The sequence below is a fragment of the Dendrobates tinctorius genome, unplaced genomic scaffold (assembly GCF_039654945.1).
Source record: "Dendrobates tinctorius isolate UK_male_01 unplaced genomic scaffold, ASM3965494v1 ptg000171l, whole genome shotgun sequence".
In the NCBI taxonomy this organism is placed as follows: domain Eukaryota; kingdom Metazoa; phylum Chordata; class Amphibia; order Anura; family Dendrobatidae; genus Dendrobates; species Dendrobates tinctorius.
Window position 1 is genome coordinate 24,242,539 of NW_027361838.1, and position 20,205 is coordinate 24,262,743.

Consider the following 20,205-nt stretch of genomic DNA (forward strand, 5'->3'; position numbering starts at 1 on the left):
GAATACAATATTTGACGCTAAGTATACCTTTGAAAACAATTTTTTTGTTATTTGCTAATAAATCTATAATTAAAAACTACCAATATATATATATATATATATATATATATATATATATATATATATATATATAACAGGGTCCAAAGAGGTATAGCCAGATCCAATACAAGTAAAATCTGATTTGTATTCCATCTTCGTCAAAAAAATATTTATTTAAAATAGAAACAAGTGGCCTAGGCATTAATAACCTATTATGGGTTCTTAACCATGGAAATGCGTAGGCCACGTTTGCATTTAAAATATTTTTTCACAATAGGTTTCGGGTTTTTTTTAGCAAAGATGGAATAAAAGTTGAAATTTAGTACGTGTATTTGAGCTGGATATGGATCTTTTCACCCTGTCTTACAAGCTTTGGACCTGGCCCAATTATCAGTGTACCATACGAATCAACTAACTGAAGACCACAAGTATACTACTCTGTCGAACGTGAGCCAATTGTACATTTTTTCTTTGCTCGTTTTATTACCAGGAAACATGTCTAAATAAAAAAAAGTCCTACTGTTTTGTTGCTAGAATGCCAGCACTTTCGGCTTTATTATTTTTTTAGTCACCTAAGGAAACTTGAAACAGTCAAGACTTGCACAATGTACTGCGCAACTCTGCTTAAGCAGTAAATGGAGAAATTAATTAGTATCTTGTATGGGCTTCAAAGAAGTAGCAATATGGCAGCGACAGGGGCCTTCAGTAGGCTCCCTTCTGCCATGGGACCACATTGGCACCCCTTGATTTTTTTGTCAGGCACCTTAATGGTATTCTTTCCCCACAATGTCCATCCATATAAAATTCCACTGTCTCTACATGGTAAAACTTTGCTAGCTCCATAAGTGTGATTTACATGTTGGAAGCAGTTAAAGACAACCTGCTAGGTGTTTCTTGGCCCCTAAAACCAGCACCACCATGATACACTGCTGATCTGGTACTCTTTAGTGTTTCTTAGCCGTAGCAGCCATGTTATTTAGCTAAAATTAGACATTTGAAGACTGTTTGTTCTGTACACAAATTTCTAATTCGAAGTCAAGAAGGTGGACACTGGAGGGAATGCGTTCTGCACACTTAGTTCAAAGTATATGATTGCAATGACAACCGAGGTCTTGACACATTATCCCCAAGCCTGGATGTAGACTTTAAATGCACAGGACCAACATTTTGGGAAGACTTGGGATGATGTACCCTTTCCATATTGGACAAATAAAGGGCACTGCAAGATTATCTTCCAGGCATTGTTTCAACTTGCTTAGAGTGATAATAGGCATATTACACAAGCCATACTGATGGCTTATAGTTAGGACAGGTCATGAATACCTGATAGGTGAGGGTGTAAAGAAATGTATAGTGGTTGCCTCAGGTGTTGAACCCCCACCAATCAGAGATTTGTGGCCTATCCTAAAGGTAGGATCCTAAAAGTAATCCGAAGCCCATTTTTTTTATTTCAGATATATTGGAGAACAAAAAAAACTGTACATATATATTTCAACTAAAACAATATAATGCTTAACAATGCCAAGTTCGGCATTTGGGGAGTTTTTTTCAGCTGCGTATTTTCATGTACAAAAAAAACTCAAAATATGCAATGAAAATATACAAGTAACTTAAATGAATTGGTGCAGAAATTCTGTAGCAACAAAAGCACGAGCAGATTCCACCAACAGGACCTGTGTATAATTTGCTAATGAGGCGCTGACGCGCTCCACGATCTGTGAACAGGTGGTTGGAGTTTGACCACCTCTCCACTAAAAGCAGCATACAATGGGGCCCACATTCTGAAGACACATGCGGGTCCGTTTAGTGAGGAAGATATCTGTGCCAGAAATGTATGAGATGGTAATACTTCTTTAATAACATTGATTAGCTCCTCGCATTTGATTGTCTTTGATTCAGTATTACTGCTTAATTAGTAACAATAAAGCACAGAACTAATGGTATTCCACATCCTCTCAGTTCTTACCGTCTAAATTTGTCAAACCAATGGCCAGTGATTTCCCCAAGCAGATGAGTATCTGATAAAAACATAGCCTTCAGTGGAGATGTTGGTGGTGGACTGGTACTAGGCGTCAGCTTTGGCCAGTGACACTGGATTATGACAAAGTAGTAAACCAAGAACTCGCAGAAAAAAATAGTGAAAAATATACAACCAAGGCACTTTAACAAAACCACAATGTTCCTGTTAAGGCGGGAACTCTTTGTTGTACCAAGTCCAGACTTCATTGCAGCTACGTTTGTGTCGATCACAGGAAATCCAGAAATATATGACATCCATGTACATACGTTTTCATCTCTGGTGAAGTCACGATGGTCACATTGTGCCTGTCTATAGAAAACAATGTTAGCACTCAGGATATTAAAAGGATTCAATTAAAAGTAAACACATCTTTAGGTTAAATGCACACCTCGTCTATGCCTACAGGATATTTTGGAAGGAACTCTCCCCCTAATTGCTGTCCATCTGCAATCCGTATGCTGTTTGTTTCAACGTTATAATAGATAAATCATTTTCTTCACATTGTGAAAAAAAAAAATATGTCTGAATGAGGCCTTAGTAATGGTGAGGCTAACCCTTTAAGAGTTGATCTTCAGGATTACTGACAGCCAAGGTCAATCTCTGACTGCATGATGGGTTTACCCCAAGCATAACAAGAGATTTCCTGTTATCTGATCTTTGGGCATGTTTACAGGTGGCAATGGTCGGGAATACCATGCCCATGTACATTCCTTAAACCAGTCACCCACTCATGTAAAAGGGCTCTATAAAAATAAAATGCACATTTTTACCATGTGTCAGATTTTCCTTCTCAGTGTCATCATGCTGAGATCTTCCGGCATAGAGGTGGTGAAATACCAGCTCAACTAGTTTTAGGCTCACGAGGACCTCACCCACAATGCTCTTTATACAACTACAATCCAGACGGTGTGTTACAGATTATCTTCAAAGCTAACCCACTAAAATCTGTGAACCTCCAGGCAAGCTGAAGCGCTACAGATAAGAAAAGGTTTACAAATAAGATGATAATTTATAGGTTTGAATTGAGTGGAATTTAGGGCAACTTCATATACACCTCCTTGCTCCAGCAGTGCGCCACTTTTTCTCATTCATAAACTGGTGTCTAATTTTAGATCTTTTTATGAGTGCCCCATTAGCTCCTTCTAAATTTCCCTTTATTTAACCTCAAATATTTACTTAAACCCATTTATCCTTGGGTTGCATGCCCACGATTAGAAAGTAGTGCTTTGGATGCAGTGCATTTTCTCTGCGTCCTGATTATTGCACTTGTTTGTTAGTTCACGTGGTAGCATTGCTGCTACTCCTGACCGCTGACACGCAGACTTATCACTGAGTTTTTCCCATGGATCCATTTCATACTTTTAGGCTAAGTACCCACGTTGCAGAAATGCTGCGGAATTGTCAGCACCATTTCTGCAACTCCCCGCCGCGGGTAAAACGCATGCGGAATTCGCATGCGTTTTCCTGCAAAACACAAGCATTTTTAGCTTGCAGAATGCTAGTGCTTTTCCAAGCATCACTTGGAAAAGTGATAGACAGGTTGGTCACACTTGTCAAGCGTGACCAACTTTTTACTATTGATGCTGCCTATGCACCATCAGTAGTAAAAGAAAGAATGTTAAAAATAAAAAATATGGATATACTCACCTCCTGGCGGCTCCCAATCTCCTCAGAGGCGATCCCGGTCCTTGGTGGCGCTGCCGGCAAGTTCCGTTCCCAAGCGTGCTTTGCAAGATTGACCTTTGTGATGTCGCAGTCGCGTGACCGATACATCAGAGGTCATTCTCGCAAAGCACGCCTGGAAACGGAACTTGCCGGCAGCGCCACAGATAGTAAGTATATCCCTATTTTTTATTTTAATTCTATTTTTCACAGGAATATGGTACCCAGGGCATGGAGGAGAGTCTCCTCTACTCCAGACCCTGGGTACCATCCGCACATGAATCGCTCACTTTACGCATGGTGGGCATAGCCACATGCGTAAGGTGAGCATTTCAATGCAATCCTATGTGTGTGGAATCCCCGCGATTCCGCAAAATTAACGGACATGCTGCTGATTTTTCCGCTATGTTATTCCGCAGCGGAAAAATCAGCAGCATTGGCACAGCAACTGCAGAATCCTGTAGGATTGCATGGGATGCGTATTCTTAGCGTTTCTGCAGCAGCAAAAACGCGGCGGAAACACTTAAAAAAGCAACGTGGGCACGCAGCCTTACATGTCCTCTTTTATAGTACATTTGGTATCCACTTTCTTCAGATTCCATACCTACCCAATATAACTTACGGTATGCTGATATGTACATGTCCATGTTTTTAGATGAACAGTGTGCCGTGAAAAAACACGAGACAATCAGTTTTTTCCAGCAGCACAAATGACAAGTCTCTGAAAAACACGCACATCATACATATGGCACCCGTGTACAGTCAGTTTTTAACATTGCATAGTATAGGAGAAGCTGTGTAATTTAATTTTCTTTATCCATACTGGAAAAACCCTGATTGTAAACAAGGAATCCCAGATGACACAATACGGAAAACACCGATGGAACCAGTACCATTTTTCACATACGTGTTTAAACACTGACGTGTGAAGGAGACCTTACCTGTTCTTTGTCATTTATGTCACAAATCGTCACAATAATGATCATTAAATGGAGTGATTTATTAAAGGGTTATTCTCAAAATAGTAAATTAGCCAAAGATTGTGGATAATTTACTGATTGTTATGACCCCAGTGATCTCAAGAATGGACTCTGGAAACCCAGAAACAGGGCTCTATAGAGCTCCATCTTGAATGCAGCGGCGGCGCTCATGCATCAGCATTTCTCTATTCATTGCAGTAGCGTAGCTACTGGGGGGGGGGGGGGGTGTCAGAGGGGGTGGTGGCCCCAGGCCCCGCGCTCTGAGGGGGGCCCACCGGAGCTACACTACTGTAACTGTATCGGCGTGCACAGCGCGCCCATGCAGTACAGTTACATTCTGCGGCAGCGCAGGGAGAATCAATCTCCCTACTCTGCCACCCGGCCGCTATGGGCCACTGAGCAGGCGGTGGGGGGCCCTGGTGCCATCAGTGGGCCTCACAGTCAGCAATGTTGTCCTGGACTATTCTGTGTGCGCACAGGACCTGTGATGAGGTCACAGGAGGGGCGGAGTCAGGGGTCACATTATCAGGGGCTTCAGTGGCTGCAGGACTCTGCTGTGCTGGTTGTCATGGTGCTGGATGAGGTGAAGTTTCTGTGTGGGGTCAGGAGGGGTTTACAGGGTGGATGTAGCAGAGCTGTGTGTGTATGAGGTGTACAGAGCGGAGCCGTGTGTGTGTGTAGAAGGTGTACGGAGCAGAGATATGCATGTATGAGGTGTACGGAGAGGCCGAGCCGCGTGTGTACGGGGTGGAGCCGCGTGTGTACGGGGTGGAGCCGCGTGTGTACGGGGTGGAGCCGCGTGTGTACGGGGTGGAGCCGCGTGTGTATAGGGGGTATCAGGTGCAGTAATAGAGACACATGCGGCCGCAGCGGCTCAGCATTGGGGTATCAGCAGGATGAAGGGTTTGTGCAGGTTGGGGATACATGGTGATGGGGCTGGAATATGAGATGTGAAACGTGTCATTGTTGTATTCTCTGTAGCAGAGTCGTGGCTGGAGAATTGTCATTGTAAGTCTGGGTCAGATGGAAAAGACGTAAAAAGTGAACGATTCCATTAGAAAGATCATCAGCGGTAAGACACCTACTATAACTGTGCAGTAATCACATATGTTTTGTAGGACTGGCATTTACCACTGACCATATGGCAGTAATATCAATATTGGTCTTTATATAGGGATTATTTTCAGTAACAGCGCAGTCATCTCCTACATCCACTACTAGGGTTCGTCACCAAGTTGTAATCAAAGTTACCTAGTTAGGGGCCCACTCAGAAGTTTCGCCCCCCCCCGAAACAAGACCCTAGCTACGTCTCTGATTCATTGCCTTTGGGAGTGTTGGAAATAGCCGCGCACAGCTCATCCGATAAACTGAGACAGCTATGGGGTCCCATTTATAAAAGTAGAAATATATCTGCCCATTTCCATCATTGTAATATAGAGGATATATCTGACACATTAGGCCTGGCATAACTTTCATATTTACACACAGTCTAGATAAATATTTCTCCATATTATGTTCTGACAAAAAAAATTATATAAAGTGCCCTTCACTTTATCTGCACAGTTCTTGTGCCATTTCCCTATGAAGTAAGAGCTGACTGAGGTAGCTTTCATGGACTATGCCCAGATCTGAATACCCCGACCGGCCTCAGGGTGTCCTCACCTCAGCTGTCCTATGTATGCCTATGAGGCAGATCCCTCAGGTCAGGACACCATGTAGTTAATGAACTTTCGTTGACCAAAAGGTGGGGATTTTTCATGTTTTACTCTTAAAGGGACTCTGTTGGCACATTTTTACATAAGAAAGCAACACTGTAGCAGTATATGCGTCCCCTGAGAAATGTGATACCTTTTTTGTAATCTGATTTGCAAATCATGAGAAACATAGGGTAGAAGGCATATGCAAATTAGTGTCAAAGTGTACTAGGGGCTTGTCACAGCATTTAAAAGTCGTCCACGTGCCCTGACACGCCCAAGTGTGCCCCCGACACGCCCCAGTGTGCCCTGCCTGATTGGCATATGGAGTCTACACTGATTAAATATGGAGAGCGAGGCACCGCATGCAGGGAAACTAGCCTATTTATTCATCCATGTGACGTTTCCGTTCCAGTGAGCTTTTCTCAAGCGATCACGAGTGACATGGGTTAATACATAGGTACAGACTGCTTGAGAAAAACTCTGGAGCAGAAACTTCACGTAGGTTAATATATAGGATCATGTCACTGGATGCGCTGCCTCCCCCTTAGAGGCTCCATAGAGGCCAGCACCCCCTCGCTCAGACTGCCAGTCGCCCTAGTTACTTTGGATGCTACACTACATTTCTCATGACCGGCACATGGGATCGCTACAAGAAAAAAATAGATGTTTTATTGAGGGACAATCACCTATATTATCACTGTTTAAAAAAAAAAATTATATATATATATAGCACACACACTGTATTTTACTTTGAATTGTTTAATTTCTTTCCAGGGATATATTTTTTCCATGTGGCCTTTAGAGCTGTTATTTTTCTGCTGCTTTTTTAAAGCATAACATCACATATATCCCCAGGATCTACAGCTTCACAAATTCCGCAGGACTGAAGCCCACCACACTGAGTGTACGCCAGGACGCCTCCACCGAGACCCCCATCATCTTGTTACAAAGCTGTCTCCTAGTGACGCTGGGAATAATCAGAAAACGCTTCCATGTGAGGAAATTACAGAGCGCCAACTCGCACCACAATGAAAGCAGACAAGGGGGTTTGGTTTGTTCTATATAAACTCTTATTCATTCTGACCCCTGAGAGCTGGTGGGAAATCTGCTGTGTTTTATAAGGCATGGGACTGTAAGAAATCCCCTGCACATGCTGCAAGATATATTCACCTACCCGGCATAGGCTATGAGGCTGGGAGGACGGAAGATTTTTGTGGAATGATTATCTGCAAAAAATGGAGGGTTAATTGTGATCCAAGTAACATATCATGATCAGCCAATCAAGTCAAGAGCTCCATGACAACCGTGGAGAGCTCCTGCTGGCATCTCAGTGGCATCCGTCCTGGTGGTCTCCTCTGAAGCTTGGACATTTAGGAGAGAAAGGAGGGTGGGCGACATCCCAGCAGACCCCACAGTGTTCCCACCGCTCCCCTCCACGTGAGCGGCCATGGACAGCCCCACTAAGGAAGGGGGGTCTTAGCAGGTTTGGAGGGGTTTTACATAGTCCTACAGACGCACCACCACCAGGTCACACTGGGGCGTTTTTCTTGTGCGGTCTCTTGGGCCTTCCCCAAACGCATGTGTGCACGACAAACAGGGGACTGTCTGCAGATCATGGCGGCTAGAAGAACAAAAAAAAAAAAACTAACCGGCGAACGCCTGTGTGTAACGGAGACACGTGATCTACCGACTGCATTCTCTTCTGCCGGCGCTCACCCGGTACACGCCGGAGCGGCGGCCGCACCACACGGTCACCAGCGTCTCAGCTCCACCACAGACAGCGCGGTGCCGCACACACATCACAGGGAGCCGAAGCAATAGACAAGCGCTTGTCCCGTTCTAGGACTGCTTCCCGCCAGGCAGCCATGCCTCCCCTCAGGCCGGACTGCTTCTCTCAAGCTCTTGTACTAACTGCGCTTACACGAAGCAGTGACCCCCGGCCAGGACACTTACAGCAGCGCGCCCTCCAGCATCTGCAGCCGCGACACAGAGGAGCACCCGCAGGTCCAGGACGGAGCGAGGGCGGAGCTTCATGCAGTGCGCTGATTGGTGGAGGGCGGCATGTGTCCGCATTCTCGCCTCCTGTGTCGGGATGTAGCAGTGCTGCTGTAGCGCGGGCGGCGGCGCGGACTCTCCCCGGTGCGTGCTCCGTGCCTCACCTCAGGCGGAGCGGCATCCTCCAGTCCCCGCACTGGTCACATGGAGGCTGCTGAGGAAGCTTTGCTGTCCCTGCCGATGTTCTGCTTGCCTGGAGTAAATGCTGCTGGTCTTCTCTTGTCGCTGCGCCTCTCTGTTCCGGAGATCGGGCTCTCTCTTCATTGTATGTAAATGCAGACTTTTTATACAAGTGGGCGTGCCATGTCATCGCCTATACTGTAGTGTGTGGGCCACGCCCAGGTGCTAGAAATACTTGGGGGGGTTGGAGGGATTTCTGGACTTGTGTTCACAAGAACAGTGTCGGGGAAACGCTTGGATCAGTTGCGCCATTCTTGCACGGTGCAGCTTGCGCAGCTCCAGTCGGAGCCGCCCGGTGAGGAGGGAGCGCGCTCTGCGGCTTGTCACTATTCTGGACCGCTCGTTTTAGAGCTGGTGACGGAGCCCATTGTCGGTGCGTATTGAAAGGGACAGGGCACGCACTGGACATTGGCCTGTGCTCCATACAGCAGAGACTAGCCCGGGCCCTGGAAGGTTCATCCCTGGTGAAGCTACGTCTCAGGATGAGGTCAGACGCTGCGGCAGTGACCCCACATGTATTAGGCTGTGTGCCCACGTAGCGATTTTTAAGCGTTTTTGCCGCAATTTTCGGCGCAAAAACATTTAAAAATCGTGTACAGAACGCCCCCCATGCATTCCTATGGCATTCCGCACATGCTGTGCTAATGCTGCGCTTTTTTCCGCTGCGGAATCGCGGTGTGCGTTTTAACACGCAACGTGGGCCCATAGCCTTAGGGATTCTCAAATCGAGACGTCATCTGGGGTCACTGTCGCAACTACTGTCCTCTGCCAGAAACTTTTCAGCAGGGATGAACTTTACAAGGCCTGGGCTATTCTCTGCTTTATTGAGCACAAGCCAATTTTCCGTACAAGCTCAGCAGTAACAAGCGCACATGCTTGAATGTCAACAGTGTTCGAAAAATATACTCGGGTCTCCGTGACTGCATGTCTCACAGTTGTTAGGCAATCCCTGCATGTGTTGCAACTGCCTAACAACCGCAGCGACTTGAACATATTTTCAAGCACCAATGTTTCATTGTGTGAAGACACAACCACTATAAGGCTGAGTTCACACGTGGTGTTTTTTTCGCGTTTCCACGGCGGTTTTAACTGCGCAATTTTGCCGCGAAAACACGAAAAATAAGCATCCCATGCATTCCTATGGGAATCCGCAATGCTGTGCCAATGCTGCGGTTTTTACCGCGGCGGAATCGCTTCGCGGTAAAAACCGCAGCATGCTCATTAATTTCGCGGAATTGCGGCGATCCCGCACCCATAGGAATGCATTGTTCCGCTTATTTTCCACATGTGGCTGTGCACACCATGCAAAAAGTAAGCAGAACAATTGCAGATGGTACCCACTGACCGGAGGAGAGGAGACTGTCCTCTGGGTACCATATCCCTGTAAAAAATAGAATTTAACATAAAAAATATTGTTATTCTCACCTTCCGACGTCCCGCGCAGCCTTCCCGCCTCTCTCCACGCTCCCGGTCTCAGCAAGCCTTTTCGAGCGATGACATCCGTTCTCGCGAGATCGTGATGTCTCGCGGTCATTCGCGCAACGTCATCGCAAATGACTGCGAGACGTCGCGATCCCGCGAGAACAGACGTCATCGCAGTAATTGTCGCAAAGGATTACTGGGAGCGTGGAGGGAGGCGGGAAGGCTGCGCGGGACGTCGGAAGGTGAGAATAACGATATTTTTTTTTTATTATTATTTTTTACATTTTATCTTTTACTATTGATGCCGCATAGGCGGCCTCAGTAGTAAAATGTTGGTCACACTCGTCAAACACTATGACGAGTGTGACCAACCTGTCAGTCAGTTCTCCAAGCGATGCTACAGATCGCTTGGAAAACGCTAGCAATTCTGCAAGCTAATTACGCTTGCAAAATGCTAGTTTTTCCGTGGGAAAATCGCGGGAATTTAAAATGTGATTTTCCCGCGGAATGGAATTCCGGAATTCTCACGGTAATTTCCGCGAGAGTTCCGCTACGTGTGAACCCAGCCTAAAGGTTTAGATAGGCAGCTGCCGCTGCCCCGTGGCCGAGGGAAGAATCCACCAGAGGAAAATTACCAAAACAGAAAAACATTTAAAAAATTGTCTGCGCTACTGGAAAAAAGTTTCTTGCTACAATATTCATTAGAAGGCTCTTTATTGTCCACTAAGCGTTTCAACCGTACTGGCATCTTCATCAAGTGTAAGAAGAGAAAAAACAGATTACACACACTGGTACATGGAGGTATTTACAGACCAAAATGGGCGCCAAAAAAAGTTAGGGTGCCACCCACTGAAGGGTGGGTTGGGGTTCAAATTCTAAAGGAGGCCTGGAAGACAAAAGCAGAAAAAAAACACACTCTGAGGGTTTGGAGTTAAAATTCAAACGGAGGCTTGTAAGACAGAAACGCCGAGAGCACACTACCATGTGTGATGCAAAAAACTCACTCGAGTCTCTCGCATCAACACCCAGCGCTGCCGCCGGCACTAAGGACCGGAGCTGCGGCTGCATAGATGCGAGAGACTCGTGCATGTTTCTGGCATCAAACGCGGTAGTGTGCTCTCGGCCAAAGAAAAAGGAAGAAAAAAATAAAAATTTGCATGCAAAGTACAAGAAACACTACCATAAAGAATTGATAGGACACATAAGGAAACAGAGAGAGAGAGTGTTAGGCCGGGGTCACACTGGCGAGGAATATGGCCGAGTGAGAGGCGCTAAAAGCACGCATTAGACACGGACCAATGATTCTCTATGGGGTCCCTCGCACCAGCCGTATATTTCTCATCCGTATTCTACGGTCCGTGCCAATCGCAGCATGCTGCGATTGTCAGCGTACTATGGCAGTAGTACGCCAATGCAAGTCTATGGGTGCGCAAAAAATACGGATTACACACGGACCACACATGTGACTTGCGAGAAATACGCTCCCGGTGTCTTTTAGCAAAGCCGGCAATTCAGTGCGCTATACAGTAAACTCACACTGACAGGTTTAATAAACGAAAGAATAGATCTAGACACATAGAATACACATATATATATATATATATATATATATATGCATTCTATGTGTCTATATCTATTCTTTGGTTTCTGTTTAGAAACCCTGTCATAGGGCTCCATTATATGTCCATTTTGCAAGCCTGCGAGAAAATCTCGCCATACGGATTACATACGGATGCTTACATGCGCAAAATACGCGACCACACCTTGATTACGGATGACATACGGAGCACTATTTAGGGGTAATTCATCCGTATTACGCATGTATAATACTGACCGTATTTTGCGTCGGTTAGTGTGATCCCGGCCTAACTATAAGAATAAAGTATTAGAAATACCAGTAATGGAAAATTGCTCGAACATGAATAAAGAATATGTGTAGGAGCAATTTTATTGGTATATGGTCTCCCATCCTGCTATGTGCTGCTACCCTCCTATCCTGGTATGCATGGCACCCCTCATTCCTACCCTGGTATGCATGGTACCCTCACCCACCACCAATCCAGGTATGCATGGCACCCCATTCTTCATCCTGGTATGCATGGTCCCCTCACCCCCCAATCCTGGTATGCATGGTACTCCCTCATCCCTATCCTGGTATGCATGGTACCCTCACCCCCAATCCCGGTATGCATGGTCCTCTCATCCCCCAATCCTGGTATGCATGGTCCCCTCACCCCCTATCCTGGTATGCATGGTACCCCTCATCCCCCCAATCCTGGTATGCATGGTACTGCCTCATCCCTATCCTGTTATGCATGGTACCCCTCATCCCCCAATCCTGGTATGACTGGTCCTCTTACCCCCCTATCCTGGTATGCATGGTCCCCTCACCCCCTATCCTGGTATGCATGGTACCTCTCATCCCGCAATCCTAGTATGCATGGCACCCCTCATCCCCCAATCCAGGTATGCATGGCCCCCTCAGCCCCCAATCCTGGTATGCATGGCCCCCTCACCCCCCAATCCTGGTATGCATGGTCCTCTCACCCCCCCATCCTGGTATGCATGGTCCCCTCACTCCTATTAATACTACACACATACAAAAAAAAAAAAAAACATTTATACTCACCCTCCTTTCCTGTGCTCCAACGCTGTCACGTTCTACTGGAGGCCGGGGCAGGAGTGCGGCCGGAATCGCGCATGCCCATAGCGTTGTCTCGCGCCATATTGCTGAAGACACACTGCAAGTGTGTCTTCAGTAAAATGGCGCCGGATCGCGCTATGCGCATGCGCGATTCCGGACGCACTCCTGCCCCGTTCTCCGGCCGAAGAGAAGCATCGCAGCAACGCTCCTCCCGGTCAGGTAAGTATGTAAGTATGGCGTCAGAGATAGCGGTATGCAGTGTATACGGTACCGCCATCTCCAGCGCCATACACACTCCTCACCGCTGGCTGCCTCATTCTGTCTGGAGCCAGACTGCGCAGGCATGTCGCGCTTGCGCAGTCTATGAAGGCTTCGGACAGAGTGACGCTTACAGCGTTATATTATAGATATATGTGTGTGTATATAGATATAGTAAGGCTGTGTGCACACGTAAGCATTTTTTTCGCGTTTTTACCAGAAAAACACTTAAAAACGTTTACAAGAAGCATCCCATTAATTTTAAAGAATTCTGCACTTTTTGTGCATATTGATGCGTTTTTTTCCACGAAAAAAACATTGCGGTAAAAAACGCTGCATGCTCATTAATTTTGCGGAAAGATCCGCATTTCTAGCTATTTTCTATGAGACTGGGGATGCGTGGAAAAAACGCATAAAAAAGTGTGTTTTTTGCGTAAAAACGCGCAAAAAAAGCGCTGAAAAAAATGCGCGTTTTCTGGGAAGGAGCCCGGTTTTCATGCAGAAATTTTCTGCATACGTGTTCACATAGCCTCAAAGCGTAGAATAGGTTTGTGTGTTTAATTGTTTCATTAAAAGACTTTATTCTTAATGGCTGTGGGGTTTTTTAACCCTTTCATACTATTGTATTAATAATGGAGAGGTGTCTTATTGACATCTCTCCATTATTAATCAGGCTTAATGTCACCTTACAATAGCAAGGTGACATTAACCCCTTATTACCCCTTATGCCACCCCTACAGAGCAATGGGAAGAGAGAGAGGCTAAGGCCGGAGTCACACTACAGCGAGATACGGCCAAGTCTCGCAGGTTAAAACCAAGCTCTGGCGCCGGCACTCCGGAGCGGAGCGTGCAGCTCCATGTATTGCTGTGCTGCTGCACGCTCCGCTCCGGAGTGCCGGCGCCAGAGCTTGGTTTTAACCTGCGAGACTCGGCCGTATCTCGCTGTGTGTGATCCCGGCTTAAGGCTGAAATTGGCGCATCCTACAGATTCGCCTTTTATGGGGTGGCTGGGGGCAGATGTTTTTAGCCGGGGGGGCAATAACAATGGTCCCTCTCTAGGCTATTAATATCTGCCCTCAGTCACTCGCTTTTCCTCTCTGACGGAGAAAATTGTGCTGGAGCCCACGCAATTTTTTCTGTGAATTCTTTAATTTAACACCTACAGCTCTAATATTTTACACACATACACTACTAACATTATTAGTGAGGGACATATATAAATCTAACTGATATGCAATGGTTTACTGTATGTATTTTCGCAAGTGAGTATGAGCCCTAACATGTAAAATATGGGAGGGAAAGGGAGGACTAATACATAGAGCCATGTCACTGATTAAATAAGAGCCCCTGACATGCGAATACAGCAGAAACCCCCCACAAGTGACCCCATTTTAGAAACTAGACCCATCAAGGAATTCATCTAGGGGTGTACTGAGCATTTTAACCTGAGCAAGAAACTTTACAACATTTAGATGTTGGAGCAAAAAAAAAAAAAATTTCCACTAAAATACTGTTTTAGCACCAAATTTATAATTTACACGAGGGGTAATGGGAGAAATTAAACCCCAAAATTGAAAGTGTTGTGAATTCTCTCTCTGGCTTCCCTCTGGTGATTACTGAAGATAGTGGAGCTGGTCAGATTGACAGAGGGGTTGCGAGTTCTCTTTCTAGACTCCCTCTGGTGGTTACTGGAGGTAGTGGAGCTGATCTGATTGACAGAGGCTTGCCACCTGATAATGAGGAAAACGATTGGAGATCTGGGGTTTTTGATTGGGATTTAAGACAGCTGACTCCCTCTATCCCTGCTGGTGATATTCTTCCTGTGCCTTCTGAGGTCTGATGACTCCTGCTCTTTCCCTGCATGGTTCAGCTAAGTGGTTCATTTGCTATTCTGTTTGCATTTGATCTGGTTTTGTCTATCTCTGCTTTGTGCGGGTCAGCCAGCTCCGGCTGGGGCTGTGCTGAATCACCGCCTATATGTTACTGCATGTGCCAGTTTGTTTTGTCCCCTGTTATATTGGTCTCTTTTTGCTTTGCTTTCAGAATATACCAGAGTGCTGATATAGTGGGGTGAAGTCATGCGACTTCAGTGTTTTTTGTGCATCAGTCGTGTTGGACTTTTTGCAGGGTTTTTTGCGTGATTGCAGACAGTGTCTTTCCTTTCCTGTCCTGTTTAGTCAGTGTGGGCCCCATCGTTTGCTCAGTCTATTTTCTGCCTGCGTTTGTGTATTCATCTTGTCTCACCGACAATATATGTTTGGGGGCTATCTATTCCTTTGGGGTCTGCTCCGGGGCAGTTTAGATTTCCCCTTTTTTTGCTTTAGGCTTAGTTAGCTCTCCGGCTATGCCGAGGCGTCTAGGATCATCATAGGTACGCTCCACGGCTACTGCTAGTTGTGTGGACAGGATCAGGGGGTCTGCAATCCGCTTAGTTTCCAACCTCTCTGGTTTTCTGTGGCTTAGCCTGGGCCTGCTATCCTCCTCGGTGACCCAATCATACCAGAATCACCAGCCTGCAGACTCTAGGGCAGTGGTCCCCAATCTTTTTGCACCAGGGACCGGCTTCCAGCAAGACCATTCTTCCATGGCCCAGCGGGGTGGAGGTGGGGCGGGGGGGTATATATATATATACCCACGCACGCACACAGATACACACATACATACATACACAGATACACACATACATAATCACACACATATATACAAAAAAAACCCTCTCTTCCTCTCTTCATTCTCTGCTGCTTCAGTCGGGCCACGGCTGCAGTGTTACTATGGCCACGGGCGGGAAAGCAGGGGGCTTGCTCCCTGCCCACAGACAGCGCTGACACAGAACAATGTCAGCGTGTTCCCGCCTGCAGCCACACATGCGTTGCAGTGTTCACATGTGATGAGCGCTGCGTGCCTCTACGCGTGACTCGCCCTGGTGATAATGAACAGCCGGGGCAGAGCACGCTGTCAGTTTTTACTGCTGGTCTGCGGCAGCCGGTCCTGGTCCGCGGACCGGTGGTTGGGGACCCCTGCTCTAGGGTACTCTAAAGAAGGAAAGAATTTAAAAAAAAAAAAAAGTGTCAGAATTTTTTTTAGATATTTTTTCCTCTTTTTTCCCTGCGGCTGTAGGAAGATATTTTTTGTTTAAATGGAGACTAAGCAATTGTCTGATCGTGTTTAGCAGCTCGCTGCTGAAGTGCGGGGAATTTCTGCCTATCTCGCTCAATCATCTGCTGTTGAACCAAAAATCCCTACTCCTGATGTGTTTTCTGGGGATCGGTCTAAATTTTTGAATTTTAAGAATAATTGTAAACTCTTTTTTGCTTTGAAACCTAACTCATCGTGGAGCTCTGTGCTGCAGGTTAAAATTGTTATCTCCCTGCTACGCGGCGACCCCCAGCATTGGGCTTTTTCTCTGACACCTGGAGATCCTATTCTGGCTAATGTGGGTGCGTTTTTTCAAGCCTTGGGGTTGTTGTATGATGAACCTAATGCTATTGATAAAGCTGAGAAAACCTTATTGGCATTGAACCAGGGTCAGGATTCTGCAGAGTTATATTGTCAAAAATTCCGAAAGCGGGCGGTCTTTACTAAATGGAAAGAAGATGCCCTAGCAGCTCTCTTTCGGAAGGGTTTGTCAGAAACTGTAAAAGATGTTATGGTGGGATTTCCTGTTCCCTCTGGTCTAGACGACTCTATGTCATTGGCCATTCAAATTGATCGGCGTTTACGTGAACGTAGAACTACATGAGAAGTGTTGCCGCCTTTCCAACGAACTTCTGAACCCATGCAATGTGATAGGGTTTTGTCTAGGGCGCAACATCAGGAGTTTAGAAGGCGTAATAAGTTGTGTTTTTTCTGCGGGGACGCCTCTCATTCTGTTGCTGTCTGCCCTAAACGAGAAAAGCGTTTTGCTCACACATTTGCGGTGGGCAGTGTACAGCCTTAGTTCCTTTTGGCGATTACCCTGATCTGCTCCTTGTCTACATTTTCCGCTAATTCTTTTGTTGATTCAGGAGCAGCTTTGAATCTGATGTATTTGGACTTTGCTAAACGTTGTGGTTTTCCCATGATACCCCTTCGGACTCCTATCCCTTTGAGGTGTATTGATGCTACTCCTTTGGAGGAGAATAAACCCCAGTTTTGGACCCAGGTGATAATGCGGGTCGCTCCGGACCACCAAGAAAATTGTAAATTTTTGGTGTTGCACAATTTGCATGATACTATTGTTCTGTGTTCCCTTGGTTGCAAACTCATAATCCTGTTTTAGATTGGAAATCTGTGTCTTTGTTGAGTTGGGGTTGTCAATGTGTTCTTAGTGACACTCCTGTTTTCTCCACCTCTGCCCAGTCTCATGATATTCCTGACTATTTGGCTGATTTTTCTGATGTATTCAGTGAGAGTAAGTCTGCGTCTTTGCCTCCTCATAGGAGTTATGATTATGCAATTGAGTTAATGCCCGGGTGTAAATTTCCCAAGGGTCGGCTTTTCAACTTATCGGTACCCGAACATGATGCTATGCAATCTTATATCAAGGAGTCATTGGAGAAGGGTCATATTAGACCATCCTCTTCACCTTTAGGTGCTGGGGTTTTTTTTGTGGCCAAGAAAGATGGTTCATTAAGGCCATGTATTGACTATCGTTCCCTTAACAAAATCACTGTTAAATATCAGTACCCGTTACCCCTGATTTCTGATTTATTTTCCAGAGTTAAAAGTGCCTGTTGGTTTACCAAGCTTGACCTCAGGGGGGCATATAATCTTATTCGCATCAAGCACGGGGATGAATGGAAGATGGCGTTTAATACTCCGGAGGGACATTTTGAGTACCTGGTGATGCCTTTTGGGCTCACTAATGCCCCTTCTGTCTTTCAGTCTTTTATGAACGATATTTTCCGGGACTTTGTGGATAAGTTTTTGATCATTTATCTGGATGATATTTTGATCTTTTCCAGGTGATTGGGATTCTCATGTGGAACATGTCCGGACTGTGTTCCGGATTTTGAGGGAAAATTCTCTGTATGTTAAGGGATCGAAGTGCCTCTTTGGTGTACAGAGGATTTCATTTTTGGGATTCATTTTGTCCCAGTCTGCTATTGAAATGGACCCGGCCAAGATACAGGCCATTTATGATTGGGTTCAGTCCACTTCTTTGAGGGCTCTCCAGAAGTTTTTGGGTTTTGCTAATTTCTACCGTAAATTTATAAGTAATTTTTCTGGTATTGTTAAACCACTGACTGATTTGACCAAAAAGGGCGCTGATGTGGTGAATTGGTCTCCAGAGGCAGTTTCGGCATTTTAGGAGCTTAAGCGGAGATTCACTTCTGCTCTGGTTCTACGGCAACCCGATGCCTCACTCCCATTTCAGGTGGAGGTAGATGCTTCTGAGATTGGTGCAGGAGCCGTTTTGTCCCACATAGATCCGGTGACTTCTAAGATAAATCCCTGTGCCTTCTTTTCTCAAAAATTCTCCCCATTTGGACGTAATTATGACGTTGGGAATCAGGAATTGTTGGCCATGAAATGGGCATTTGAAGAGTGGAGACATTGGTTGGAGGGAGCTAGACATCAAGTTGTGGTCCACACCGACCACAAGAATTTGATTTATCTTGAATCAGCCAAACGCTTGAATCCTAGACAGGCTAGGTGGGCCTTGTACTTCACGCGTTTTAATTTTGTGGTCTCTTTTCTTCTGGGTACTAAGAATGTTAAGGCGGGCGCCCTTTCTAGGAATTTCTTTGCGGATTCTCTTGATGTGACCGAGCCTACTACCATTCTAAATGAGGGTGCAGTTCTTTCTGCCATCTCACCCGATTTGAGACATGCCCTGGAGGAATTTCAGAAGGACAAACCTGAACGTTACCCTATGGGAAAATTGTATGTCCCTGACCAGTGGAGGAAAAGAGTAATGTCTGAAATTCATTGCTCCGCGTTGGCTGGTCATCCAGGTATTTTTAGTACCAGAGATTTGGTGAGTTAGTCTTTTTGGTGGCCTGCCTTATCTCGTGATGTCAGGAATTTTGTGCAATCCTGTGGGACTTGCCCTTGTCCAAGCCCTGTTCTCGATCTAGTGGGTTGTTGATGCCCCTGCCGATGCCCAAGAGGCCATGGACCCATATCTCAATGGAATTTATTTCTGATTTTCCTGTCTCTCAGAGAATGACTGTTATCTAGGTGATCTGTGATAGATTTTTTTAAGATGGTCCATCTGGTACCACTCCCAAAGTTGCCATCTTCTTCTGAGTTGGTGTCCTTGTTTTTACAACAGGTGGTTCGGTTGCATGGGATTCCTGAGAACATTGTGTCGGACAGAGGAGTCCAGTTTGTTTCCAGATTTTGGAGAGCTTTTTGTTCCAAACTGGGAATTCAGCTATCTTTCTCCTCTGCATTTCATCCTCAGACCAATGGGCAGACTAAGAGAACAAACCAGACTTTGGAATCCTATTTGAGATGTTTCATATCTTCTGATCAGGATGACTGAGTCTCATTTTTGCCCTTGGCCGAACTTGGGCTAAACAATATGGCTAGTTCTGCCACTTTGATGTCGCCCTTTTTCTGTAACTTTGGGTTTCATCCTCGATTTTCTTCAGGGCAGGTGGAATCTTCGGCCTGCCCAAGTGTGGATTCTGTGGTAGAGAGAATGCAGCAGATTTGGGACCAAGTGGTGGATAAGTGGTCCCACTCTCAGGAAAAAGCCCAAAGGTTTTCCAACCGGCATAGGACCATTGGTCCCCGGTTTAAAGTGGGTGATATGGTTTGGTTGTCTTCAAAGAATATTCCTATGAAGGTTGCATCTCCAAAATTCAAGCCAAGATTCATTGGACCTTATAAAATTTTGGAAATCCTTAATCCATTTCTTTCCGTTTGGCTCTTCCAGTTACGTTTAAGATTCATAACGTGTTCCATAAATCCTTGTTGAAGAGGTTTGTAGAGACAGTAGTTCCCATGGCGGCGCCTCCTGACCCTGTATTGGCTAAATGTAATTTGGAGTATGAGGTAGAGAAAATATTGGATTCTCGTTTGGCTAGACGGAGACTCCAGTACTTGGTTAAATTGAAGGGTTATGGCCAGGAGGATAATTCTTGGGTCTCTGCTTCTGACATTTATGCCAAAAGATTGGTTCATGCTTTTCATCGGGCCCATCCTGACCGGCCTGGTGGAGTGGATGAGGGTTCGGTGACCCCTCAAGGAGGGGGGGGTACTGTTGTGAATTCTCTCTCTGGCTTCCCTCTAGTGATTACTGAAGGTAGTGGAGCTGGT

General features: G+C 45.8%; 2 protein-coding genes across 11 annotated transcripts in view; one reads left to right on the forward strand and one right to left on the reverse strand.

Moving 5' to 3' along the window:
• Positions 1-8,696, reverse strand: part of MPPE1 (metallophosphoesterase 1) — a 111,699-nt gene extending 103,003 nt beyond the window's left edge. For 3 of the 10 annotated variants that reach the window (XR_012221278.1, XM_073550982.1, XM_073550983.1), the window contains exons 1-2: positions 8,558-8,689; positions 2,006-2,368 (exon numbers count right to left, since the gene is read on the reverse strand). Coding sequence is in view for 9 of the 10 variants with exons in the window: in XM_073550982.1 (XP_073407083.1) it covers positions 2,006-2,368; positions 8,558-8,574 (380 nt within the window). In the remaining variant the exon portion in view is untranslated. The other 7 variants (XM_073550988.1, XM_073550985.1, XM_073550986.1 and 4 more) reach the window with 7 other exon arrangements.
• IMPA2 (inositol monophosphatase 2) overlaps positions 8,607-20,205 on the forward strand; it is a 112,762-nt gene continuing 101,163 nt past the window's right edge. Inside the window, exon 1 of the mRNA XM_073550992.1 lies at positions 8,607-8,718. Within this exon, the coding sequence (XP_073407093.1) occupies positions 8,656-8,718 (63 nt within the window). The 5' untranslated portion in view covers positions 8,607-8,655. The remainder of the gene's footprint in view (positions 8,719-20,205) is intronic.